The sequence below is a fragment of the Acanthopagrus latus genome, chromosome 13 (assembly GCF_904848185.1).
Source record: "Acanthopagrus latus isolate v.2019 chromosome 13, fAcaLat1.1, whole genome shotgun sequence".
In the NCBI taxonomy this organism is placed as follows: domain Eukaryota; kingdom Metazoa; phylum Chordata; class Actinopteri; order Spariformes; family Sparidae; genus Acanthopagrus; species Acanthopagrus latus.
Window position 1 is genome coordinate 23,122,904 of NC_051051.1, and position 25,475 is coordinate 23,148,378.

At 42.6% G+C, this 25,475-nt stretch overlaps 1 protein-coding gene across 3 annotated transcripts in view; it reads right to left on the bottom strand.

The window, feature by feature from the left end:
- Window positions 1-25,475, bottom strand: part of fstl4 (follistatin-like 4) — a 214,544-nt gene that overhangs the window by 111,450 nt on the left and 77,619 nt on the right. For all 3 annotated transcript variants that reach the window (XM_037119954.1, XM_037119956.1, XM_037119955.1), the window contains exon 4: window positions 12,344-12,586. In XM_037119954.1, the coding sequence (XP_036975849.1) occupies window positions 12,344-12,586 (243 nt within the window). The remainder of the gene's footprint in view (window positions 1-12,343; window positions 12,587-25,475) is intronic.

Sequence of the window (25,475 nt, forward strand, 5' to 3'; positions counted from 1 at the left end):
CAAAGTGTAAAATATGTGTGAAATATCTTTTTTTACAGTGAAGAAACTAAGAAATGTGTTTTCTAACAGCTAGCGGCTTGAACCTTTTCAAAATGTCCTTTACCCATATTTTGGAACTTCATATTCTTGGTAAAAAATAGGGGTTTAGGTGCCAGTAACTCAAGCACCTTGGTTTTATGGCAGCTGTTGAACTGATCGTTCAGTCAGTCAGAGAGTCTGCAAATCAGGTGCTACAGCACACTGGGCTACGCCGGTTGTCAATCTGGGCTCGTTCTTTGCCCTCTAGTCAAACTGTTCAGCTGGCAGAGTGGAAATATATAATCTGACAGCTCGCATTACACAGGACAGTGGAGGGACCGTACAGCTTCAAGATCCGGAGGAAAATGAGAGGCAGGGACGGAAGAGCAGGAAAAAAAAAAAAAAATGTGTGAGCTGAGCATCGGGACATTAGATGGTACCCAGAAAGGAAAATCTAACAGAGTGCGTATTCTTTCAGTCAACTCACTTCGGTGTATCCCTCACCCACGGACAAACCCAGGGAAGCCAATGACTCAGGCTGTGCAGTTAAAGTGCCAACTGTGATTTTCCGTTATTACAACACACATTTTCGAATGATTAGTAAGTGCATAAATGGCTGCGAGGCTGGCTGAAATTGTATCTTTGAATAGTTCTGATTATAAAATTGATACGCTGATTAAATGGTGCTCTTATTAGTATTATTATAATCTTCTTGGGCTCCCTTTCCTTTTCTCTGGAAATACCCCATAATTTAAAATCGTTGGATCAGTTTGGATCAGTCATTGCTATTCAAAATATAATGTATTCAAGTGTGGAACATAATTTCACTGAATTTTCGATCTTTAATAGGAGACATTCTTGGTTTGGGCCCCCACACTGGTACCTATCATTGTTGATGATGTCAGAAGTCCACCGCTATCATTTTTGTCTTTTCCGCCTCCTCTCTTGCTGTGCACATGTTGTGTTGTATCATATCTATAATGCAGTATAGCAATGTCAAGATCCAAGTTGGCTAAAGAATACATTCTCTATGCTCAAGGCGGAAAGAACAGGCTGCACAAAAAGCAACACGTCGACAATCATAAATGTTTTGCTGGAGTGAAAAAGCACGATGCATGTGTAGCCGGTGCACATACTCTGATGTGACAGCGGGGATCTTTTAGAGAAGCTACGACGGATCAGGCAGGAACACAGGTATGAATTTTAGACTCAGAACCTGCGTGTGTGTGTGTTTGTGAGGTACTTATGGTATTTTTTTATTTTTTTTGTGTGTGTGTTTTTTTTTCAGGGTCACTTTGCCTCGAGGTGATGCTTGTATTTTTTTATTTCTTATTTTTCCAGGCTCACACTCTACTTAAGCTCTGAACCAATTTAACACAGGCCGGGGGAATGTAGAGGGGAAGCTTGACAGAGTCACTCAAATCCCCGTCTGTGCCATATTGGGAGCATAGTGAGAGAAAAATGAGGGCGAAAGATAGAGGAGAGGAAAGTGGTCTATAAGGGGAGACTGGACGGGAAAGAAATAGATCTATATGGAGACAGAGAGCGCAATGTGTGTCCATCGTGCAGCAAAGGCTGTTTACAACCATGCTAAAGTTGCCTAGTAAATAGTGAATACATCACTTGATCGCCGTCGAAAATGGTGCTGCAGTGAAAGACGCACTTGACGGTACTTGGAGTCCCGACTTTGACAAAAAACACATCTGATGAGCAAAGTTTTCAAAGTTGAGTCCAGAGGCACTGGCGGCCATATGCATTTCCCTTTTTATGCAGCCATTAAACTGATGAAAGAAGTGTGAAATGAAGGGGACGGGCCAAATGTATTCATTTGTCACTTTCTAATTTCTCAGTTGTTCAGAGGCGTTTGCCAACAGCCTGTAAAAAAACGGTGTTATGAACGGCAATAAAAGCAGACCATGTAGATGAAGAGCTCCACAATGGCGCCGTACCACCTGTTAATTCAACGAGAGACGTGACTGAATGCCAAAATGTCTCCCCCCCAAAACCGAGTTAACATTAGGAATCTGTTAATTACCTCAACAACAGAAAAAGAGGGTAGAAGTGTGTGTGTGTGTGTGTGTGTGTGTTAGACACATAAAAAGAGAAATGAAAAAGTGAAAATTTAAAAAGCAAGGCATTTATCAATTTATTCACTCGCATCTCAGGTTTCACCTCTCAATAAAGCCGTGTGTGCCAGGCTGGGCGACGAGCATCAAACGCAGAAGCCCTGCAGCCGATCCAAGGGGACCATTGTGGTATCACAGAGTACAGCTCACCACTGAAAAGGCAAAGTGATAGGCAATGCCAGTGTTGTGACAAGCATGTCAAAATCTCTTAGGCATGAATAAACATTTCCTTTCAGAGGAGATTATTTTGTTTTTGGCGTGACAGAAGTGGCGTGTCTTCATCCCTGTGACTGTGTATGTCTGTTTGTGTAATTTGTTGCATCCATGAGTTTTGTGTTTGTGTGCGTGTGTGTTCGCACAGACCTGGGAAAAGGACGAGCAAGAACTAAAAGCAGAGAGTGCAGTTAGAGAGGAAAGCAGCCGGGATGCGAATGAGAAGCAGGACAAGTGCCTCCAGCTCCTGAAATTCCTATCAAATGCTACACTCAAGATGCAGCTCATCAAATCTTAAATGCCTTCAAAAAAGGTCTCTGTGAACCGAGAGGGATTTACAAACAAAGCTCCTCCAAAAACACTGTTATTATAGACACTTGCAAAAATCTGTCTTCAAAATCTGCTGCATTGGTTAGAAAAGAGAGGAATCCACAACGCTTTGGCTTTGTCATCACTCTGCTAGAGCTTTCTGACTAATTGCAGTCATCAGCTTGTGTAGCCAAATATGATTCGAGTGTGTTTTCTTTCTTCTGTTGACATTTGGGTTCATTCATATTATGTCACGATGAAGTCAGAGTGAAAAATAAGATGTGAGCGATGGAAGCTGTTTTTCAAATGTTGAAAAGCTGGTTACTGGCCTGGCAACCTTCTCACCTGCTGAGATTGAAGATTTTACCCAGGCGACTGGGCTGCGTCCGACTGAAATGCTCTCACTGACTCAGATGAAGACACTCTTCTTAGGGCTGAAAAAATTCTGCCGCCTTGTCTGCATGTTTTTCCAGACAGCGCCATTCTCGTAAGACCCAAAAGCTCTCATACTAATGATGCAAAAAATGTCACTTAACAGTGACAACAACCAGCTGTTTATCATGTGAAGATTAATTAAACGGTGGAAATACATGATTCCCAAGTGGGCCTGAAATCCTTCCAAACATGTTCTGTCTGATTAAAAGTGACATTATTCCTCTTGTCTTTGGAGTGGCTGATCAGCATGTGGTGATTTGCTGGTGGTAGAGGAAAAGAAAAGCTGAAACCTGACGACAGTTCCTGAATATGAGCAAGTAAATAAAAAAAAAAAAAAAGGGAAAATTCAGTCAGTTTTCCCTCTCTCACACCACAGTTTAAAGAAAGTTGCAGGAGAAGAAGCTTCACTTTTAAATATATCTTACTCGCCCATGAGCTCCATTAAAAAAAAAAAGTGTGTCCCATCACACCTTCATGGAGACTGGACTGAAGAGACGGTTCTACTAATGGTACAGCAGTTTACGATGCAGGAAATCCTAAATGTACTCTTCATTTTACTGAAGTAGCACATCAGGTGGAGTCTGTTTTAACACCGGGGCTATTGTCTCAAGCGCAGCCGATAGAAAACACTGTTCGTTTTGGTGCAGTATCCTTGATGGTGTCCCACACCAGCAGGGGACACCGGTGACCAAAGAGATCTTTCTATTTTCATAGGGGAGACTGATGTTTACGAGGCAAGGGACCGGGGCGGGACCAGGGGACATCTCTATCTGGGACAGGGCATTCATTTCATATAGCAAATACGTCCACGGTAATGAATCTGTGGGGAGCAAATCAACTTAATGAGTTGAGACCCACGTGACTGTTGAGGGGAGAAAATGAGGAGGAAAAAGGTGTTGTGGAAAAGAAAGATGGGGACGGGTGGACCGCTCGTTAATAAGCCCACTGTAACAAATAAAGGCCTGTCAGGGGAGGCCTGGAGGGCGCAAGGTGTGTGTTTGTGTGTGTGGACCAGTCACACCTGGTAGCCCAGCCCAGCTTTAATCCTTATTAATGGAGGGTTGGACTGCAACTTCTGATACGACCATTTTGTGAATGTGACCTGGGCAAATTAACACCCCCCTGGAAACAGTTTTGGTACATTTGGAGCATTTTATAAATGTTGTCATGTGATTTGGTTCTGTCATTTAATAAACTGCAGCAGAATGAAGGACAGCAGGGTTGTGTCACATGTTTAAATCAATGATTTTGTGATTATTTATTGCATATATACCAATTGTAGTATAACTTAGGATTTGTGGAAATTATTGTTTTTACAACACAGTTTTCATTTTGCAGAAATACCTACTAAAATCATGATGTGATGTGATTTGTTGTTCTGTCACACATTTTACTCTTATCAAAACATTGGAGAATTCCAAGATGTGTTATTGCACTTGGCCATACTTTAACTTTGATTTAGATTAATTATGTGGCCCTAAATGAGGGTACAACCACTTGAACTGAAGACGCTGCACGACTCACAAGCAGGTTGTGCTTGAATCCTGTGAACCAAGGTATAAAACACGAACAAGAAGTACCTTGGAGAGTTTGATGAAGGAATCACCGCTTTTCCCCTTTCAAGGGGGGGAAAAAAGTCAGTAATGTACATCTTGATTTTCATTTCAAACAAACTCTATTTCAAGTTTTTCTCTTTTTTTTGTTTCATTTTCTTAAAAACAATTATTTCTAATACTTGTTAACAAACTAGTGGGTTTAAGATAGACGATAGCCAAAGAAAATTGTTTTTCTACTTAACTGAGATAGATGGCAGAATTGAGTCCTTTAAATCCTATGGAGAATTGGCACAGAGGAGAATGAACTGAACGAACAACAACAAAAAAATCCTGAACAACCTGCAAGCAACCACACACAGTTGGTACAAGCATCTCGCCGTGACCTTACCCAGCCTCTGTGTACATAACTAAAGCTGCAGGGTAAGAGCTTCCGCCAAAGTTGGAGCTCCTTATGAGAGCTGTGTGTTTGTGTGACCGAGTTAATGGTCTCAGTCACAGGAGGGGGCAGAGGGTTAGCGAGCAAGAAGATGGACGGCGGATGGCGGAGCGCTGCCACGGGCTGCGGAGAGGGCGAGGAGAGAACGATGAGGGGGAAGCTTTGATGGCAAATGCTATGACCACAGCTGCCGCCGAACAGGGCGGGATGATAAGGAACATTCAGAATGGTTGAGGCAACTCTTAAAGCGAGGAACAAGGCGAACCATGAGGGATGATGGATGGTTACAGGGAGGGAGATAAAGGGAGGAAAAGGTTAATGGATTGATAATCTACAGAACACTGTACCCGTCATGTCTGGAGTGTTTTAGCTACATTTCTTTGGATCGGATAAAGACCAATGACGACTTCAACGTCACTGAATCTGGATCCTGATAAAAAAACTATTTTCATTATCTTTTCTATTCTATTCTATTCTATTCTATTCTATTCTATTCTATTCTAGTCTAGTCTATTCTATTCTATTCTATTCTATTCTATATTTATATCCTGATTAATTGAAAGATTAAAAAATTATTCTTTGGTCTATAAAGGTAAAACACTGAGAAATGCCTTTCAGTAGGTCACATTCCAAGGTGACAAAAACCCCAAAAATAAAGAAGTATTATTGTAAGTACTATCATAAAGTTATACAGTAGTTCCCAAACTTTTGACATCGCAAGTTACTGAATCAAACATCAGAGTCTTTTACTGGGTAGTAGTAGTTTAGTGAAGCAACTCTGTTGTGCAGTTTAGCATTTTTTTTTCTCAAAGCTTCTCTTTATGGCCAGGATGTATAGCCTCCAAGCAGCCTCTTAGCTGTCAGAAGCGAATATTTTGAGATACACGACAAAGTGCGGTCTCTCTTCACTACCAACCATTGCACTGTTAAAGCTGAGGGCGAGATACCCCTTGTCACATTATTCTTCTCCTTGCTTGGGCTTTGTCCAGTAACCTTGCTGCCCACTTTGGGAACTACTATAGTGACACAAATGATATGTTTTTGAAATACCGTTCAAGGATAGCAAAATATTCCCTTTCAAAAAGCTTTAAAAGGAGCTGTTTTAATTCTTATTCTTCCATGTTGTATTCTAGAGCCAGTGACAGGACATGTCCTTTATATGCTAGCATACTTGGCCAATGAAACAGATTCTGAGGTTCTCAAAAGATTACACATAGATTATTAAATTGCAAACGTCTGGAAATAAAAAATCACTTACCAGTACCGTATGCGACAGAAGACAAGAGGCTGCCGGTAAACATTGTATTGCGAGGCAAGTCTGTTAGTAATCATGGGCTCAATGGAAGCATGGCCAGATGGATGGGTGAATGGATGAGTGCCCTGTCCTGACTGAAGCACTGCTCGCTGTGAGCCTGGGGAGACTCATGACTAATTTCTGTCTGACGGACGGTAACACATCATCCATCTGATCTGAGAACCAACAGCATCATGAGTAGTATCACCAGTGCGACTCCCTAATGAAGTGGTCATAGCGGGATACATTAAAGACCCCCCGCTGAGCGCCGTACGTGGCCCAATGGAAACAGATGTCTCTTTGGTCTGCCCTCGCCGGAGCTTCCTACTCATCAGGAAGATGAAAGCGATCAATAAACTGCGTTACTTCTTTTTCAAACGGTTTCAAAGGGATGGGCCGGTTATCAAAGCCATGGTCAGAAGTGGGTCGAGAGGGTGGAGAAAGCATTCGTGCTTGTGATGCTAATTTTACGATATAGCTGATGATATAGCTGATGATTGTCTGGGACTGGGTCATGGACTGAAATTAACTTGTCAGTTCATCAACTGTTTCCACAATGCCGCAACCTCGGAGTTTGCATTTTAGACACGGTTTTACTCTACTCGAATTCAGACAACTGCTCTGCTTCATGTAGAGTGACCAGACATGAAGATATGAAATGAAGTGAACCAATGAAAATGAATATCTGTATATGTTTTGATGAAGGTTTCAGAGTCGTTAGGGCCACTTGTGGTTAGTCAAACCGGCCTTCATCATCCGTATATGTAATGTATTAATTTGAAAACACTTTCCAAATGCGACCCAACATACCAAGTTATCACACTAAGAGAAAGAGATTTGTGTGTGTCTTCCACTCTGCCAACTTTGTAGCTGGGATATGATCAAGTTTAGGCAACTTAAACTACTTGGTTAAGGTCATGGAAAGATGGCTGTCATTGCTTAAGCAAGGGTCAACACTGATGGGCAGTAAAAGCTGAAGCATGGAACACAATATCTAAATCAAGAACTCCAGACGCAGCCCATCCACCACCTCAACCTTCACACCTGTTTATGGCTTTGACACTTAACATAATAATCAGTTGTTGTTTTTTTACGATGTTCAGACAGAAGCCCAACGCTGTCAAGAAGTCAGTCTCATCTTAAAACATGTCAGCTCATACAATCACAGGTTTCAATATGTCTCTGTTGGCAAGTAACCTTCTCTGTCCTGATAATTCTTGGAAAATACAAAAAGGGAAAAAATATGATACACAGATTATAATGCATGGTTGAATCTGAAAAGTCAAGGGGTGGCACTGTCTCTCTATTAAAAGGTATTATCATTTTTATGGCATCAATTATTCCTCGGTGAGGGGAGGGAGGTGTCATTTTTCACATGGTGAAAAAAAACCTGACGACATCCTCAAGGAAAACCCTTTTTATGACTTTGTGCAATTACAATGTAAATGGGTTATTAGGTTTGAGTGCAGCTGGCATATCAGTCTTTTTTATTGACAATGTGCCCCTTTTGAAGCCATTCGGGGTCAAATAACTTTTAACTTTGAAACTGTTTATCAATTTGCCATTCTTTCGCGAGACATGGTGACTTTCACTTTTGGGAGTCAGACACGTGCAGTTTCGGCGCTAATGCTTCAGTAGCGTCTTTGTTATGTGGAAAGCTTAAGCTAGCAGCTCAGAGTAATCTTAAAAGTGCCTCGAAGAAAACTGAATTGAACTTATTGAAAAGGTGGAATAATAAAAAAATCCCTTTATCCTGTTTTGGGTCCCAACGCTGATTCATCCCTTTATATGGCACTTTATAAGTCTCTCCTTCTTATTCCATTGTTATTCTAATATAATATTCTAATATGGGCACTTATTGTTAAATGAATATGTATTAAAGTACCAGCTAAACAGACTTTGTGTAAATACAAAGAAGCCAGTGACAGGGCAGAACAAAGAGGCCCATCCAGAGGTTTATAGTCATCCTTAACACCTACATGCAGTCAACTCTCCTGCCTGCCACAAACCACAGATCCATTTCCACCAGCGCTACAAGGTCCTTTTAGCTCTACAAAGAGAATATCTGCGTACCCACAAGGATAAATTCCTGCAGCCCGACGACAATGTTTGTCTCCCTTGTTTCTCTCCACTGAAGAGGAAAAAGTCAAATAAAAAAAGTTAATTAGAAACATAAAACTAGTAGAGGCCCGTCCTTTCCTTGAAATAGCGATCAACTTTTTCAGTAAAGCTTATATGAAAACATCTGACGTTAAATACTAAGCAAGAAACGGAAGTAAACTAAGTAAACAAAGTTGAGAATAACAAACACAGCCAAGTACAATGCATGCCTTAATCCCCTGAGCTTAGTTTTATCTTCAAGATTTTAGCCTGGCAATGATGATGTCGAGTCAGTCTTATCCATACAGATGAAATTCATGAAACCTTTTATGATGATGATGATGATGGTGGTATACTATATGAAACCAGAATCAGCGCCGCGAGGTTGTATGCCTCTGCGCACAAGTAATGTCGCTGAGTTAAGGTGATATATTTTGGCCAGACAAGTGTTTTGAATGTGACAGCGATGTTGACCGTTGACCTAAAATTATGACTTCATCATTTTCTCTTATTAGACACGTGTGTCAAAATGGGTTGTAATTACCATATGAATTGTTGAGTAATAGCCAAAGATGAGTTTTGTGGCATAAATGACAAAGTCTCTGGAATTCGCTCGGCTCAACAGCCACCGCGTGCAGTTAATATTTCAGATTAAAAGTATGCATGATGGACGTTGGACAGCAAGGTGTCCTTAGTCAGTTGTCCTAATGACGTGGAGGTCGCGATTACGTGCCCTCACAAAAGCTTCATGAAAAAAACAAATCTTAAATGAATTGTAAGTGGGAGCCAGTGAAGGGAGGTCAGCACAGTCATAAAATTGTTCCTCTTTCTTTGCCAAATTTGGAGAGTTTGGCTCTTGTTGGGCAAACTGAATCAGAATAATCCAGAAAGCCTGCATTGCCAAATTCAAAACTGTGACCTTGACCGTAGCCATGAGCTGAAGGAAAATCGGCTTTCACAGCAGAGCTTTTAGGTTTTATCAAATTTGAGAGCAAAATCACACAGAAAAAAAAAGAAAAAAAAAAGAAAAAAACAGCCAAAAAGAGTTTTGCCATGTGGCTAAATGCATAGCTGCAGGGACCCAAAGAGATCAATTTTCATCCGTGAGGGTCTGTAATAACATTTCTTGCCATCTAGCATTTAATACGCTCTAGGCTTTCAAAAATGGGCCTTGAAATATATATAAACAAAGAAACAGAGAAAGAAACACAGAAAAAAAAAACTATTTTGTTGAAAAGGAGGGAGAAAATGTAGTTGAACCAACACTTTACTCAATTTGTCTCAGTGAGAAATACCAGTCTGTCTACAAAATATTGTCTGTGCGATTACTGCGGGAGATACATCTTCTAGTCTTTTTACGTTGACTTATTTGATAATTACACACCTAAGTGCTGGAGCAGCTGCTAAATGAAACACTGACACAAACTCCATTCGTAGGGCAACGGGGAAAAAGTGTCAAGGTGGCTTTTCCGCAGCGCTTTACAGATGACTGGATGAGTTACACAGGCTTTAAACCAGGATGTGTTGTTTTCAGTGAGGCAATAAGTCTGCAGTCGGGAAAACAAAAGCCGAGTAAGTCCACTAACAGGCCTGCAGGGATGCTCGCAGTCCCAGAGACAACTGCTGCACCTCCTCTGTAGTTCATCTGCTATTCATATATTAAAAAGAAAACAATAATTATGAGTAATGACTTTGGCACAGCACTGTGAGAAATGCTTCCCAATGATGTCTTTGTACGTCAGGTGCAATAATTACTTCCCAATTACACAGACATACACACACACACACACACACACACACACACACACACACACAAACGCGCGCGATTCCCGTGACGTCTGACTGATTTCCAATATTTTCTATCTCCTGCTGGTTTGCATTCAGACAACTTGAGTTTAAGCCTAATGTGCCGACTGAACATCCCTAATGTGGATTAGTTATGCATGGTGGTATCTGCCAGGAAGCCTCCCCCCTCCCTCCCTAATGTGATACGACTAAAAGTGCTGCCATGTCTGTGTGCGCGAGTGTGTGTGTGTGTGTGTGTGTGTGTCTGCACTGACATGAAACCATGCACTCTAAATAACTATAGCCTTACTTTCTATTTTAACATCCACACTCTGATGGATTATAAAGGATGTCCTGGAAAAGTACATTTAAAGAGGGGGAGGGGGCACCAACATGTAAAACGTACATATACTTGCATGCTTGCAGTATTTGAAAGTTGTTCATACTTGAAATGAGTCAAAGCCCTCTGTAGCCCTGTTATCTTTAAAATCGAAGATGACGAAGCAGCCAAGCTGTTTCTTGGGTAATAATGCTGACTGTTCATGCTGAGGGCGCACTTCTGCTAATGAGCGATAGTCAAGGAGTGAAGATTCTAAAGATTTACTATAGAGAACTGGTGATCCACAGTAACCTGGTGGTGATTTGTTTGTGCCAGGGTATTGATATTAGTGGTAGTAAAGGCGGGACTGACTCAGAAGAGTACGTGGACATACAGCGTGAACTCATATGCACAAACATTTCCTCAGGCCCTGACGACAGATCTGCTCTATGAAACAAGAAGTTTGTATTATCGGATTAAAATCCTGTTAGCCACATCTCAACAGCGCTCTGACATTGTTTAGCTTCTCAATGAAAACTCAAATTTAGATTTAGGTCGATAATTGAATAAACTTGAACCGCTATAAAAGATTTGGATGCCAGTATTTGTGATTGCAAAGTAAGTGTGCTGACTTGAACCGAGTTGAGGAACGTGATTACAGCAGCGGGGCGTGCAGAGGAGAGGAATACAGCGCGAGGTGCTTGCTGTCTGAGTGCTTCGCTGTCGTTTCCCAGACAAACTCGACCCTGAGCCGTGGCCCCTCGCTGCCAAACTTCCAATGATTTCACTCTTTCATTCATCTCGATTGAAAAGGTGGCTGACAGTAACAGCGTGATTTCCAGAGTGATTGATGCCTGTGACAAGAGCTTGACAGCAGCACTGCACAACAAAATAATTGTGTTTGTCGGTACGTCTCCGTTTCTGTTTAGTGTTTCGACATCAGACTAAAAGTCAGAACATCACTGCAGACTTCAAATTGCTTGTAAGTATGCCTCACAGGCACCAGATCATCATTTCAGGGCAATTCTCACTTACAGAAGGCATCAAAGCCACCTGTACTGTACTCAGTGATGCAATCAGACATGAAGACAAACAGCCCCGCTGCGGTGTCGCTGTGTACCGGGGGTAGAGCAGCAAATAAAAATTTCAGTTTCGCTTGATATCTCTCATTCAATTGTTTTCTAAAATCAAATGCAGTATTTCTGTTCATCAAACAGTGGGAGTCGTTTAATTTCAAATAAATATGCAAATATGAACAATATGAATTTATATATCTTGCAACTACTAGGGCCGATTACCCCATCAGTACTTTGAGACAGTGGCAGAGCAAACATCATCAGCACTAATTCTGCCTTTTCACCAAGTCAGCTTAAAAAAAAAAATGTGCTAATTGGGATAAATGCCCCTCAAAAGCAACCAGAATTCAATGCTTGCAGCGGTTTTCAGCATCATCACGTGGTGGGATGAGTGATTGACAGATTAGTAAAATGTTTTACCTCATCAGCAAAAAGCAAACTGAGATTTCAACCACACCTGATGCAACGCAACGGAGGGCTAAATGGCGAAACTGTGGAGAACCACCTGCACTAATCACATCAGGGGCGTGACATACAGACGTCCTTTGTGTTATTTATTAATCCCAATTATGACAAAGTGCCGCAGTTAATTGGACTGTGCTGCTGCTGGTACCTTGGAATGACCTGTGAACTAAGTCTGTTTTACAGTGTCGCTGTATCAGTGCTCCAGTGGTACCTTTAAAGAAGCAGTCCTTGCTGTGCACCACGTAGATCCGTCTCCTCTCCAGGCAGGCGGTGCGGTAGACCTCGCAGTGGTTCTCGTAGAACCTGCCGTCCGAGCCACACACTGGCACGAAGGAGGGCCGGCATTTCTCCTGGCAGACACACTCGGCGCGGCCGGTTTCTGCCATCAGCACACACTGTCGACCCCTCCCACAGTAAGTCCTCCGGCAGGGATCTCCGTCTGGGTCAGAGAGGGCTGGAGGAGCGAGAGAGGAAAAAGGATTTAGTCAGGGAAGGGTTGAAAAGTAAACAAGAATGTTCATAAGAAACTTTCCAAATCCACAATTTAACTTTCAACTTTTTTTTTTTTTTTTTTTTAAACGCTCTGGATCTGAGCCAAAAAGGCAGGTGGGCCTACAAGATAGAGATCCGCTGTGAAATGAACATGCACCAGTCTTGATGGATTTCCAGTAGATTCACCCTATGAAAATAAAAATAATGGTGTCTGGAACTGTGTATATATACAGTTGTATTTCAACAGATGCTGCATGAAACTTAAAAAAAAAAAAGGAAAATTATTACAACAGAGCAACAGGATGAATAATACATTATGCACCCGAAATAGCAGAGGCGGAAACTCATGCCAAACACCTCCAGTGTAGATCTCAGTGATAACACAGTGCTAACAAGGAGAATCTTTTTTTTTTTCAACAAAATTTAACATACAAATCAAACAGCCAGGTGTCCTCATTATCACCTCTCAGCACTGATTCACACATACATGTGCACATCAGTATATAAACGCACAGATATGCATACCTGAGCATGTGTAGGTGCACTCAAAACTCAAGTAGAGCTCATAGACAGGCTGCCTCATCGACTCCGGCCCCCATCAACACACTCACACTCACGCAGTCCACCAGCTTCATAACAGCCACTGCTTGTGCCAACTCCGGCCCCGCGTGCATGCACACACACACGCACATGCAGGCACAAATGCACAAGCTAAGCATTCCCCATCATCACCACTCACTGCGTAGGACACCTCACTTCTTCCCCCTGATTTAATCTATTTGCACTTAAAGCAAGTCAAAAAGCTGCTGATCCAGCCAGACGCTCCACCTTGGATTGATCTTTTCCCCCGACTCCTTGAGCTTGACCGGGACCCCCCTCTCTCGCTGTGATCCGAGAGTTGGATTTATGGACCCGTGTGCCTTTGGGGTTATCGCAAGGAAAAAAGAAAAAAAAAGGTACAAGTTGGTGACTGTAAAGCCCATCTGGCTAAAGTCAACGGTAATGAAGTCAATATGAAAATGATTCATATGATCATGAGAGAGCTCAATCAGTGCTGGCAAACGTGAACGACTCCTCCGCAGGCACCCACGTAGAGCTGAACTCACCAGCAGAGGAGCAACTCCAGTTCAGATCTGAATAAACTAAAGATAGCTGTGTTACACAAAAGAAAACATTCTTACGTGCAAATAAATTAAGTCAGATATTAAGAGTATATTAAATCGCTTTCTTCCTATGTTTTCTTTGTTGGCGCTGTTGGGAGACCCTTCTCAACCCCTGAGCTCCCACACAATACTGCACATACTGCTGCAGAATATACAAATGATGATGTTTGAAATGTAGCCGTCACAGGCCTGTGGCTGGCTGTTTATGCTTCACTATCTGCCATACTGAGATCAAAAAAAAAAAACCAAAACCCTCACGATTTGCTATAAAAGCAAAGCTTCACCTGTGATTGACTCTGGTGAGCTTAAGATCTGTTTCTTCTTTTTCAACATCTCGAGCACTTTGACTATGTTTTATCAGCTTTGATGTTAACAAGCTGCATTATTTGCTATAGAAATATAAAGCAAAGTGAGCAGCAAACCGGCCCACGTGAATAAACACCACGTCGAGGCAGAAAGAAAACAAGATTATAAAATGGTCAAAGTGATGTCATAATTCCTGACAGCCAAAGAAATGAGCATGTACAACAAAGTCTAAAGCTGCTGCTCATAACGTTACATTTCAGTTATTGGACACAGTTTAGGCTGGTTTATCATTACACGGAGAGGAATATTCATCCCAGAGGGACTTTGTGGACTTTGTTTCAAAGCTGTTTTTGAGGCTGAGTCATTTATGATGCCAAGAGAGGGGTCACTTGTATTATCCCTCGGCAGAATAACGCTAAAAACCACACTGGCTTAACTTAAAAGAGCCCAGTCCAGGCTTTTATAATCAAACTGCTGAAAACAGAAATTGAATTTGCCTGGAGTATAATCATATCTCAACTCTCAGCATATTCAATAATAGAGGTAATGCGCTGTTGTCGGAGGACAAAAGTCCCTTAATTACATAAAGGCGATTCCGGGGCCGACGTGCAGAGGCACACAAACCCGCTCACACACACACACACACAGAAAAAAAAACACATTGATACACGAGCACCCTCCTACTCACTTCAAGGCGTCAGTATGCAGGCGAGCACACACTCAAGTGTTCAGTCACTTTCTGATACACAACATCTGTGCTAGCAAACACCCAAACAACACACATACAGAGCCCGATGAAACACTTAGTGCATCTGTCAATTAGTGAAGATTTATATGGATTTACTTTCCTAATGAGCTTAACTCAGATATTAACATGCTTGGGGTCCACCTTCATACATTTCCTTGTCACATCAGTGTAAATTAAAGATGAAAATATTACAATTTTTCTATACCTATTATTTAAAGATTTTTTTTTTCAACTATGACCAGTCAACTCCTGACTCGCCTGATTCCCTTTTTCTTTCTTTCTTTGAACTATAATTACCAGCATACACTATATTTGTAAATTTTTGTTCAAAGGGAAAATGAATGAATGAATGAATGAATTAATTAAAAGAGAGTACGAAAAGCATTGATTAATACATTGCTGATAACAATAAGCTATTTTAATGGTGAATTCCAGCTCCCTCTTATAAGCATTTACACAGTGCGTACTGGTACAGCACATCTGGGAATTTTTATTGTAAGTAGTCTGCCTGTAATACTCTGAGATTGATATGCGAGTTGGAATAAAAAGTTAGCTGCTCTGGTTTAGACAATGGTATCCTCATCTTCGCATATGTAAACACACAACTCATAACCCTCAGCTACAGTACCCCCATTCACACAGAAAAGCCACATTAACGCCGCTGCGGTGGTTCGCCAGTCCTGACCCATTTCATTCACACAGAGTGAAGCATCTCCGCCTTAAACACCAACTGCTGTGTAATTCACACAGCAAGTCAGTGCTGTGGCTCCTGCAGAGGCGTGATGGTAAACATCATGATGACGACGTCTGTGTGTCTTCAAGGTGTTTCCCAGGTGTCCCCCCGTCAATCTAAAAATATGGACAGTTTATAATCATATGGATGCTGTTATAATGTGTAGTGATTGAGATCCTGACCCACCGCAAATCCTGGAAAGTGACAAAGTTACGTGTTTTGTGCTAAATTACATAATCTCCATCAGTAAACTGAGGCTGTTTTCTGGAGGAAAGTTCACTGAAGTCTTGGTCGGGAGGGCTGACAGTCACAGTGTTTTATTTTCATCATAAACACTCGGTGAGTTAAAACATTTTTGCTGGTGAAGAGTCAGAGGGACAGACAGGAGGACAGACAGGAGGACAGACGCTTCTCTAAGTATTACTGCGGAATTTATTTCTTCAAAAAAGCTGCGGAAGAGAGTTTGGTCATGTAACGTTGCCTTGTGGGACATTTATCTTTATGTAGTTAAGTGAACGACCTTTGTACCTGTATCAGACTATCAGATCGACGTGCCCTCGATACACGCAGCCGGCTTATCCACTCGGTGCCACTAACTACCTCTTCCTCCTGATTAAGTATTCGGAATCTGCTCGACGAAGCTGAGGGGTTGGGGTTGTGCCAGGTAACTACCCCGAGGGAGGCGCGGGGAGGGAGGGGGGAAGTAAGACAGACTCAATTCCTTTTTATCCAGTTTACTAATTGTTCTGCATGTCTCGGCAAAGCATCTGTGGGAAATGCAAAGTAGCCCGGCTCCCTGGCGACCTTGCTGTTCATGTCAAGGTCGGGGACGATTACAAGATCGTTTGTATTCTCCAAGCGTGGGAGATTAAACGCTTAGCAACAACCGTCCGGCGGCAGTTACCCACCGGTGGCTGTTTTCCCTTCTCCCCCGCTCCTTGTGTTTGCTCCCTCCCTGCCTCTCCTCTCAATCCGTCAGCCCCTGCGCCCTTTCACATTTTGCACGGAGAAAGGAGTACATGAACGGCGACCGCTCGAACAACAGAAACAATAGGGGCGTAAAAAGTTACATCTACAATGTGCGAGCCGTCTGACATTTAGCTAAGTCCTGGTGCGCACGCTCATCCTCGCTGTAAGCCCTTTGTCTCGCATTCTCTCGGACCATGTTGGCTGCAATTGTGGTTTGCTTAAGAGGCTAAAAGTGTCATTTGATAATCCTCCCTGTCTAAGCTGCAGGCGCGGTGCTTATGAATGGCTCTTACAAGTTCAGACGCTCCGTGGCGCCAAGACAATGCCTGGCTGACCATCCGGTGTCAAGCCTCAGATCCAGTCACTCCGGTCCTTCCTCTTTTATTCTTCACTGGGGTCCTCTGTCTTTTTTCCTTGTATTTTTCTGTGCATGTGTACACTTTGTATCTTTCTCCACTGCGGACTGGCGGCACTTCAGGGAAATTGAGACCGGGCATTGTCAACTACAATCAGAGATTTCCAGGACGCGTCGTGCGAGGGACGCTGTCGATAATTGCGGGGGCACATGAGGGATTTGTACAAAGTGTTAAGACTATTTCGCTTTATCTTTCTGACATTTTTCGACAGACAAAGATAAGTTTCCCCTTTTATTTCCTTTTATGCGGAGCCTAAGTGGATGAGAGCATAACTGGAGGCACAGCACGGCACAGCTGTCTGCCTGACTGACTGCCTTTTCATTTGTCTGGAGAAGCTACAATCTTGCCGGTCTCAGCCCCTCGCTGCATCATTGTGATGAAGCCGTTGGTAATTTGAATCTGGAGCGAGGCGTACACTCTGTATGCACGCAATCACAAATGCACTGTAGAAAACACAGCTAACACACAGGCAGAGAAAAAGGAGAGTCAATATGTCACTTCACTCTGGAAGCAAAGCACTTGTCTAAACCCTCGCTCTGTTTAGCAAGTAAAATATGCCTCGATATATTTATACCTGAGGCTAGACTCTCAAGCTTTTTAAATCTTTTTAACATTTAAAGGCAATCATGCCAAACTTTATTTATTTTGTGTTTAATCCAGCTCCGCAGAGGGAGAGTTTGTTTTGTTTGATTTTTGATACGCTCTCCTCGGAGAGACAGAGGGCCACTGCCGAGCGTCTTACTAATTAGACTGGAAGAACATTTGCCCTGCTGATGTGGGACTCGCCGCCTGCAGCGCCAACATGTTATAAACCGCCCTGATCCATCGAAACGCACACAAGCTGCAATCACAAACCCTTCAGGACACCAGTGTGCGACATTTACAGAAACAGAGCGTGGACACATTTTTTTTTGCCCCGCAGAAGACAACTTTAGTTAGATGTAGTTCAGCCCCATGAGTGTGATCGGTTGTCTTTTCTTTATAATTGTGCGAGTACAGTTGTGTAGCAAGCGTGTAAAACACTTGCGCTTATGTCTATGCGTTCCTCAGCCCAAAAAAAAAAAAAGAAAAAAAAAGGCTCTGTCACATCTGCTGATCCTACAGATCATTCTGTTTGCTCTGAAGCAGCTGTAGATAATTAAATTCAGAGACGCGCCGTCAAACACTGTCTCCCCTGTGCCGCGCAGTCGGACAAAGCGCTTCTGACATGCACGCTGCGCCGGAATATCAATGGACAACAGGAGCCCTTGGTGCTACTGTAGGTGAGACACTCTGTGGTACAGACACCTGAACATTTGAGAACACACTGTCCATTTTGCTGCATTGTGCCAAAATGACGGCACATTTTTCTGAGCAAACTAGCTACTTTACAAATAACCAGAGACAGAATGTACTGTAGAGTTTATATTTCATTTTCTTCGATTTTTTTCTAGCCTGATACACATTTTTGCGTGTTTTTCCAAGAACTGACGCTAAGAACTGAGAATGTACTCTAATCATTCTCCCGTGACTTTTTCCAGATCAACTTTTAGTTGAAGTAGAAGTATGCACATCCTTCGACCCTGCATTATGGATATATTCACTAACATGAGTGGACAGATGCCAACATTACTGACCGATATTTTCAAACGGAAATCCAAAGAATAACTTGTCTTGTTTCTTTGCCTCAGTTCATCTTTTAGGACGTGCTTGAACACATTCCCTTTATCAGTGCACTGCAACGGGAGCATTACTGAAATATACAAAGACTAGAAACTTCACACATAATAACTATTTCCTTCAGCAGCATGATATATTAGCCTCGACTATCAGAATAGACTGGGGACGACAGGTGATTTAACTCCACCAGGACAAGTCCCCAACCCGAATGATAAAGGGAGAAGGCATCAACCAGAGAACTTGGTTGGAGAAAAGTCTGTGTAAGCTTCATCGCCACCAGAACAGCGCCGAGCGAAGACAAAAAGAGGCCGACCACGCAACACATCGCGACGGGATCTCCAGGCAGATGTGACTGAAATACACGTGGCTAATGAACTCAAGAGGTACTTTGATGGCAGCGTATACAAGAGGGGTGACATTGCAATGATATAAAGTAAGTAATAGGGGGAGGAAATACTGCAACAGAGTCCATCTTCCATCTTTCAGCCACTGTTGAGACACTTCACTCATAACCACAAATGTCTTTCTCAGGTGACACTAGAGCAAAAGGTCAGGACATCTGTTTCCGGGCATCAGAGAGTGATGTTCTAACCTTTTCATGGCAATCCATAGTTCTTGAGACATATAAGTCTGGACAGAATTTACGGACTAGTAGACCGAGAGCAGAACTGCCCAGACAGAGAGTAAACCTGACTTTGAAACATCCCGTCTCCTCCTGACTCGCTCAGGACACTAGAGACGACCGCAGGGACATGACCACATGGGTTAACTCGAGAGGATAATTATATTTAACATAAACTTTGTCCCAGAGCCATCTTTCTCCATTAAGTGCTGCAAATTACCCATTACCTCCATGACCTCTTTTTAATGGCAGGTTAGCCTGAACCTTGGCGCTCCCCACATGTGATTGGATTGATGGACACTGAAAGAATTTCAGTAGTCAAAACGCGGAACAGATCTTCCAGTATGTTAAGTTTGAAAATACTGAAGACATGAATGATGGCTTGAAAGAACAACACACTGTTGAGGAAGACTTGAACAAGTGACTGAAAACACAAACTCATCACAAAACTGTCCGCTGAGGTCACTAATGAAGTCAGAAGAAAGGTCATTTTTTCATAATCTTACACGCTGTCAGATCTCTTTTGGAAATTCTGTAGATTCGCCACCTGCCGTCAGTTAGAAAGAACGTAGGTGTTTCAACATTACCTTCAGCTATTAGCACCCAGAGGCTCCGTCCACTATGTAAACAGTCAGTCAGTGATTGTTTTTTTTTAAATAGTGCCAGAAAACAATCCCCATCAGTCGCGTTCTGCTCATTATTCGCACCATGTGAAGGAAATGCACACATCGCTGAGCCTCACTGATATCTGTAGAGGTATGGCTCATGGTGAGACTAAAGGAAGTAATCATAGCTGATTGGGTGTACATGTAAAGTCCTTTATTAAGACATGCTGACTGTTCTCCTCCTACGTCTTGGTGTTTCTCCTGCTCCCCCTCTCCTCCCCTCCTGTGTGTGTGTGAGTGTGTGTGCGCGCGCACGCGCAATCTGAGGACACTGCAGAGTTCAAATCTAGCAAGTCATTACAAAGCTTTTCGACGTAAAATGTCATCTTGAGCCAAAACGTGTTCAGATGAATTAAAGCAAGCAGAGAACGACAAATTGAGTCTAATAAGGGACAAACACATACAATGGTATCTTAATCAAAGTAATGGAGGAAAGCAGAAAAAGCAGAGGCTAATAAGCAGAGATGGACAGAGAGAGAGAGAGAGAGAGAGAGAGAGAGAGAGAGAGAGAGAGAGGGAGGGAGGGAGGGTCGAGAGGTACGAGGCGGCAAACTGAAAGACAAAAGCACAAGTGAATGGACAGCATGTCCGCTGACAGAAAATGTGAAAATTCTTTGAAAAAGACTTCTTTGAGAGGCGGTAATGGAGCGGGGCAGACAGAAAGGCTGACTCAACCTCTATATTCGGTGTGTGCCTCAGACAAAATGCCACTGGGCTCATCTGGCTGCTTTCAGCTGATAGGCCTGTATTGATCTCCTGATCCCCGTATATCTGCAGCCGCTCCACCGAGGGGCTCAGCTCTCTTCAAAGAGAGCCGGGCCCCCCCTGCTCTTACTGCTACCTGTGGGCTCCCACATGATCCACCACATAGCAGGTAGTTGGGGGTTCCTTTAGGGGGTTCAGGGGGTAATGGTTTGTTTGTGATTGGGCAACAGCTGAGGTCACAGTCCGAGCAGGCCCAGAAGATCAAACATGATAATACACTGCCTATTGCTTTTTTGGAATCTGTCTGATTCACTGAACCAGGACCGATGCTTCTATTCTCAGCACATATTGCACTGCTCTGTTTTTAAAAAAACCTTGTCGCTCAATTAGGTGACCTCACTCCAGCTTGTCTTAGAAAACTTTTTTTTTCTGTCGCATCAACTCTGAAACTCAAGGCTGTTGTCCTTTATTCCTGGCAGGTTGACATTTTGTAACTACAAGCTTCACACCCGACCATTGTGAAGTGGCAGATGTGCAGCTCAGATGAGTCATGTTGGCCGTGAGCTATTCCCAGATATTATACAAATATTCAGTCATTTATTTCCATCCACGGTCTTTTTCAGGGTTACTCATGGAGCTGGAGTCGATCCAAGAACTTGCTGAGCAGCGTGTACAAAAAAAAAGTTTAAACATGATGTCAGCTATAAACCAAACATACAGCTCAAATCATATTCATGAAATGTTAGAACCAAAAAGGGTGTTACAGCATTTTTGACATTGACATGAGGAAACATGTTTTCTCCAGGCAACTTAGAGAGCGACTGCCCACAGGGTACGAAAATGAGAGCGGGAAAATAAAGGCAAAGTACAATGGAGGGAGGAATGAATGCAAAGAGAAGCTGTCGGGGAAAAAAACCCTCTGGGAGTACAAGACTCTGAGAGCACGGGGGGAAAACTACTGTGAGACTGGAGCGAGCGAGAATTCGCACTAGGCAGCCGTCAGTCACGTGGTCACCTGGTTATGGTGCGACGGGTATCTGCTTCTCACACCGTGGGCCGCCCTCCCCAGGAGACTGAAGATGATTGGCGAGGTTGGCAAGGCTTCCTCTTGTGAAATAATGATTTTTTTGGATGCAGCCTCTGGGCTTCCCCCACTAATTAAGTATGAAGAAAACATGGCAATAATCATCGCCTGGGTATAACAGTCTGACAAACCGGGGGAGCTCGAGTCAGGGGGGGCTCGCGAGTTTGAGAATTTGCAATTATTTTAATCCCGACATTGGAGGCCACAAGGGAACTTATGTGCTTTTGTTTTTCCAGTGGGTGGAATTCAGTATTACCACTACAGCTCTGCAGACTGGGTGAAAATACATTCAATTAAGTATCTTCATTGAAATCAAGCTAATTTCTTTTATATGTTATGAGACACTGTGGTGGAAATTTCTGTCAATAAAAGAGTAAAGTCAGATCTGTCTTTTCGGTAAGTTTAATCCAACCATCTGCAGATGGACTCACCACACAGTCAAATTCATGAGCTGAGTGAATGAGCCCCGAGTAAAGGAGTGTTCACAATTTATACACAGATATCAACAAGGTCAGGGGAAGAGACAAGCACTCTCAGTGCCAGCAGTGATTAAGCTACACACATACGTACATACAGCTATCCCAATCAGACAGGCTTCTCATCGACACAAGACATAAAGTTAAAACTTCATGACGCATGACCTGGGACTCTGTGTGAAGCATAAAATTATCAGACATAAAACATGAGACAAGAAGGCGACTTTCTATCTGAGTTTTGGCTGGTTCGTGACTCTATTACAATCATATAGGGCAGAGGTTAGGTGTTCATACATTTGATTCAACAAAATAGTTCAAAATTCATCAACCCATAATGAAAAGGAATTTTTCCATCACAACACGCTTCTTATTCTATACAGATCTCTGTTCTGGATCAAAGGACTTAATTTGATTCAGAACCTAATGAAATAACATGCTGATATGTATGTAAGAAGATGTTTTCGCATCCATATTCATAGATCCAAACATTCCTACAACAGTAGTCCACACTCAGGTTGAATACAAACTAACCTGAATGTCATGTTTTGTTCAGGAAAGCAAATTCCACACAGGTGTTTGCTGCACACCATCTGCTTCAACTCCAGATCGATCAAAGTTCCAGAGTTTACTTCTCCATGTTTCTTTGTCTTTAACCCAACGCTGTTTAGGGGCCTATGAAAGGCTTCCCAAGTGTTTTCATGTCTGCACGTGCCTGTAGTAGAACAGTCCACTTAAAACCAAGGCTCCGTATGACTCGGAGAAGCTGGGTCACACCGTCTGCTATATTATTTACTACAATGTTACCGCTGCTGCAGCTACAACTAAAGCAACAGCAATATAGCGAGCCTGAGCATCAGTCCTCTTCAGCCGCCACACTCATATTTTCATATTAATGCCAGCATGGCCGAGGATGAAATAAGCTCTCCAACGTATTCCTCTGCAGTAGCTTTGAGCGAGCATGTGAGTGTGGGGAATATAATCTCCCCTGGAAATAAATAAATAAATAAATAAATAAATAAACAAACAAACAAACAAACAAACAAACAAACAAATAAATAACCCTTCACATCTAAGGAGTCTGTAGTGTACAAATGAAAAGTGTTTGAAACGAAGAAATGTCCCTCCGGTGTCCTGTAAACAAGGCTTTGGAGCCATATGATCTCAATCTTCAAGGCCTTAATTAAACTGTCATTCCTGTTTGTGTGTCTGCTAACGTGCACATTTGTGTGTGACGAAGAGAAAGAGGAGTGGTGCTTCAGTTTGTTTCCCCCTTATTAAAAAATGTTTTTTTTTTGTTGTTTTTTGTTGTTGTTTTTTTCCAGAGCTGTACAACCTTCCCGTGTTATGGTCCCACATCCCTGTTTATTATCAGCAGCATCTTAATCCCTTCGATCCATCTTCAGCCTCGCTGTGTATCCCTCTATTTATACATCTCTCTACAGTATGCGCTGTATTTCTGCTGACACCGCACCTGCACCTCCCTCCCTGCACCGGGCGCCCCCGACGGCCTCGCTCCCACAGCCGAGATGACTAATAGCCCCCGCAGGGCGAGAGGCCGCGGAGGTGAGGTGCAAAGGGGAGGGAGGGAAGATCAAGGGCTAGGTGGTCTCACACGGCTTGTGAAAGCTTCTCTCTGTTGGGTGGGCTTTGGCTGCTTAACGCTCAAACAGAGATGGTGATGTGAATGAAATCCTCTGTGTCCATTTAGAGGGGCGGAATATGACTGGCCACACCAGGCTTCTTATCGAAGAGCACAGGGTCATCAGATAAAACAAGGTTCTCCATACACGTGTTCTCTTATGGATTAGATGTGCACTGATTGGACTGGTCATTTATCAGATTATTTGACAGTGATAATACATCAAAGTATCTCAAAGTGCATCCGATACTGCTTCTTCTAGCCGCTGCTAATTGGCAGTCTTTGTCTGCCCTATAGATTTTGTATTTTGACCTAGCTTCCCAGGACAAACAAAATTGCAGAGCAACAATGAATAGTAAATTCTAACACAGGACTTTGTCAAATGGATAAGGCTGCTATTATTCTGTTTGTTTCTAACGTCGATGAATCCAACTTCCCTGCAGGAATCATCAGCAGTCTTAAAGAAAGAATATTTTGAATCAAAAATGGGAACCGTCCAAAGAAATTGCATTTGGTGCATCTCTAGTATCCTTCAATAAAACACTGCAGTTGAATGATTGTGTGGGTTTGATCAGCTAAATATATTTATATACTCATAACGGACTCCAGAAACTTCAAATATATTGCTGGATGTTGGCAACAGGTGGGCACTCTCCAAGAACGCTGCCTTCTTACAATTGACTTCTTGAGTACTTCTTGTTTTATGGAAATAACAAAAGAAAGGGATGATGAAATTTGGGCTATCACTGGCATGGAGGCATTCAAATAAATAAATAAAATGAAGAGGACTGCGGTGTGTCCATCAACTTGTAATATCACAAATGTCACCACTGACAAGCTGCTAGCTTAGACAGGACACACTAAGGGATGATGAGTACACTGCTGGTGTATTTTATTATATTCTCAGTTGCATAAATATCATACTATCCCCTGCTTTGGCATGATTATTGGTACTGGAAATAAATAATAAATAACAGAGCAGCAATTTGAATATATTTCCCAGGGACACTGGGCTGAGAGTTTGCCCCGGACATGTTTTCAAAAGCTTCCTATGAAAGGAAAAAAATAATGAACTTCACATCTGCAAGATAAAAAAGATTTAGAAACTGCAGCTGAAAAATAGATCGTGTTTGAGACCACCATTTGCATACGATTAGTATTATCGAGGGGACTTCTGTCTTGGCAGACGTGGAAAGATTCACACGAGATTAAAATCCCAGATGATCTGCGCTATTATTACAAATCACCGGGCGTCCCCCAGGTGGTATTAGTCCTGTGTGAATGGAGCTTTTCACTTCACCTCATCTCAAGATCTGAGCTTACACAGGCTGTTGAAGGGGATGGGGATGTGTGCATGCTGAATGACTGTGTGAAAAACTTGTGCAGATATAGATGCAGTACACACCCCGCTGATTTTTTTATGCCGTTGTTTTCACAGTTAATATACCTACTGCTGCAACTGCCAGCTACCTGCTGTTACCTACCTATTATTTATTTTCCAGCAAATAATGCTGCAGTGCAAACAAGCAGAATGGATGTTTAACTAGACATTGGTGTTTTGTCGTTGAGGTTTGAGATACATTGCAGTATGCGGCGCAGCATGATTGCAACACAGCACTGAAGGCGTTTCAATTTGCAGCCACACTGTCAGTCGTGAGTAGCTGCA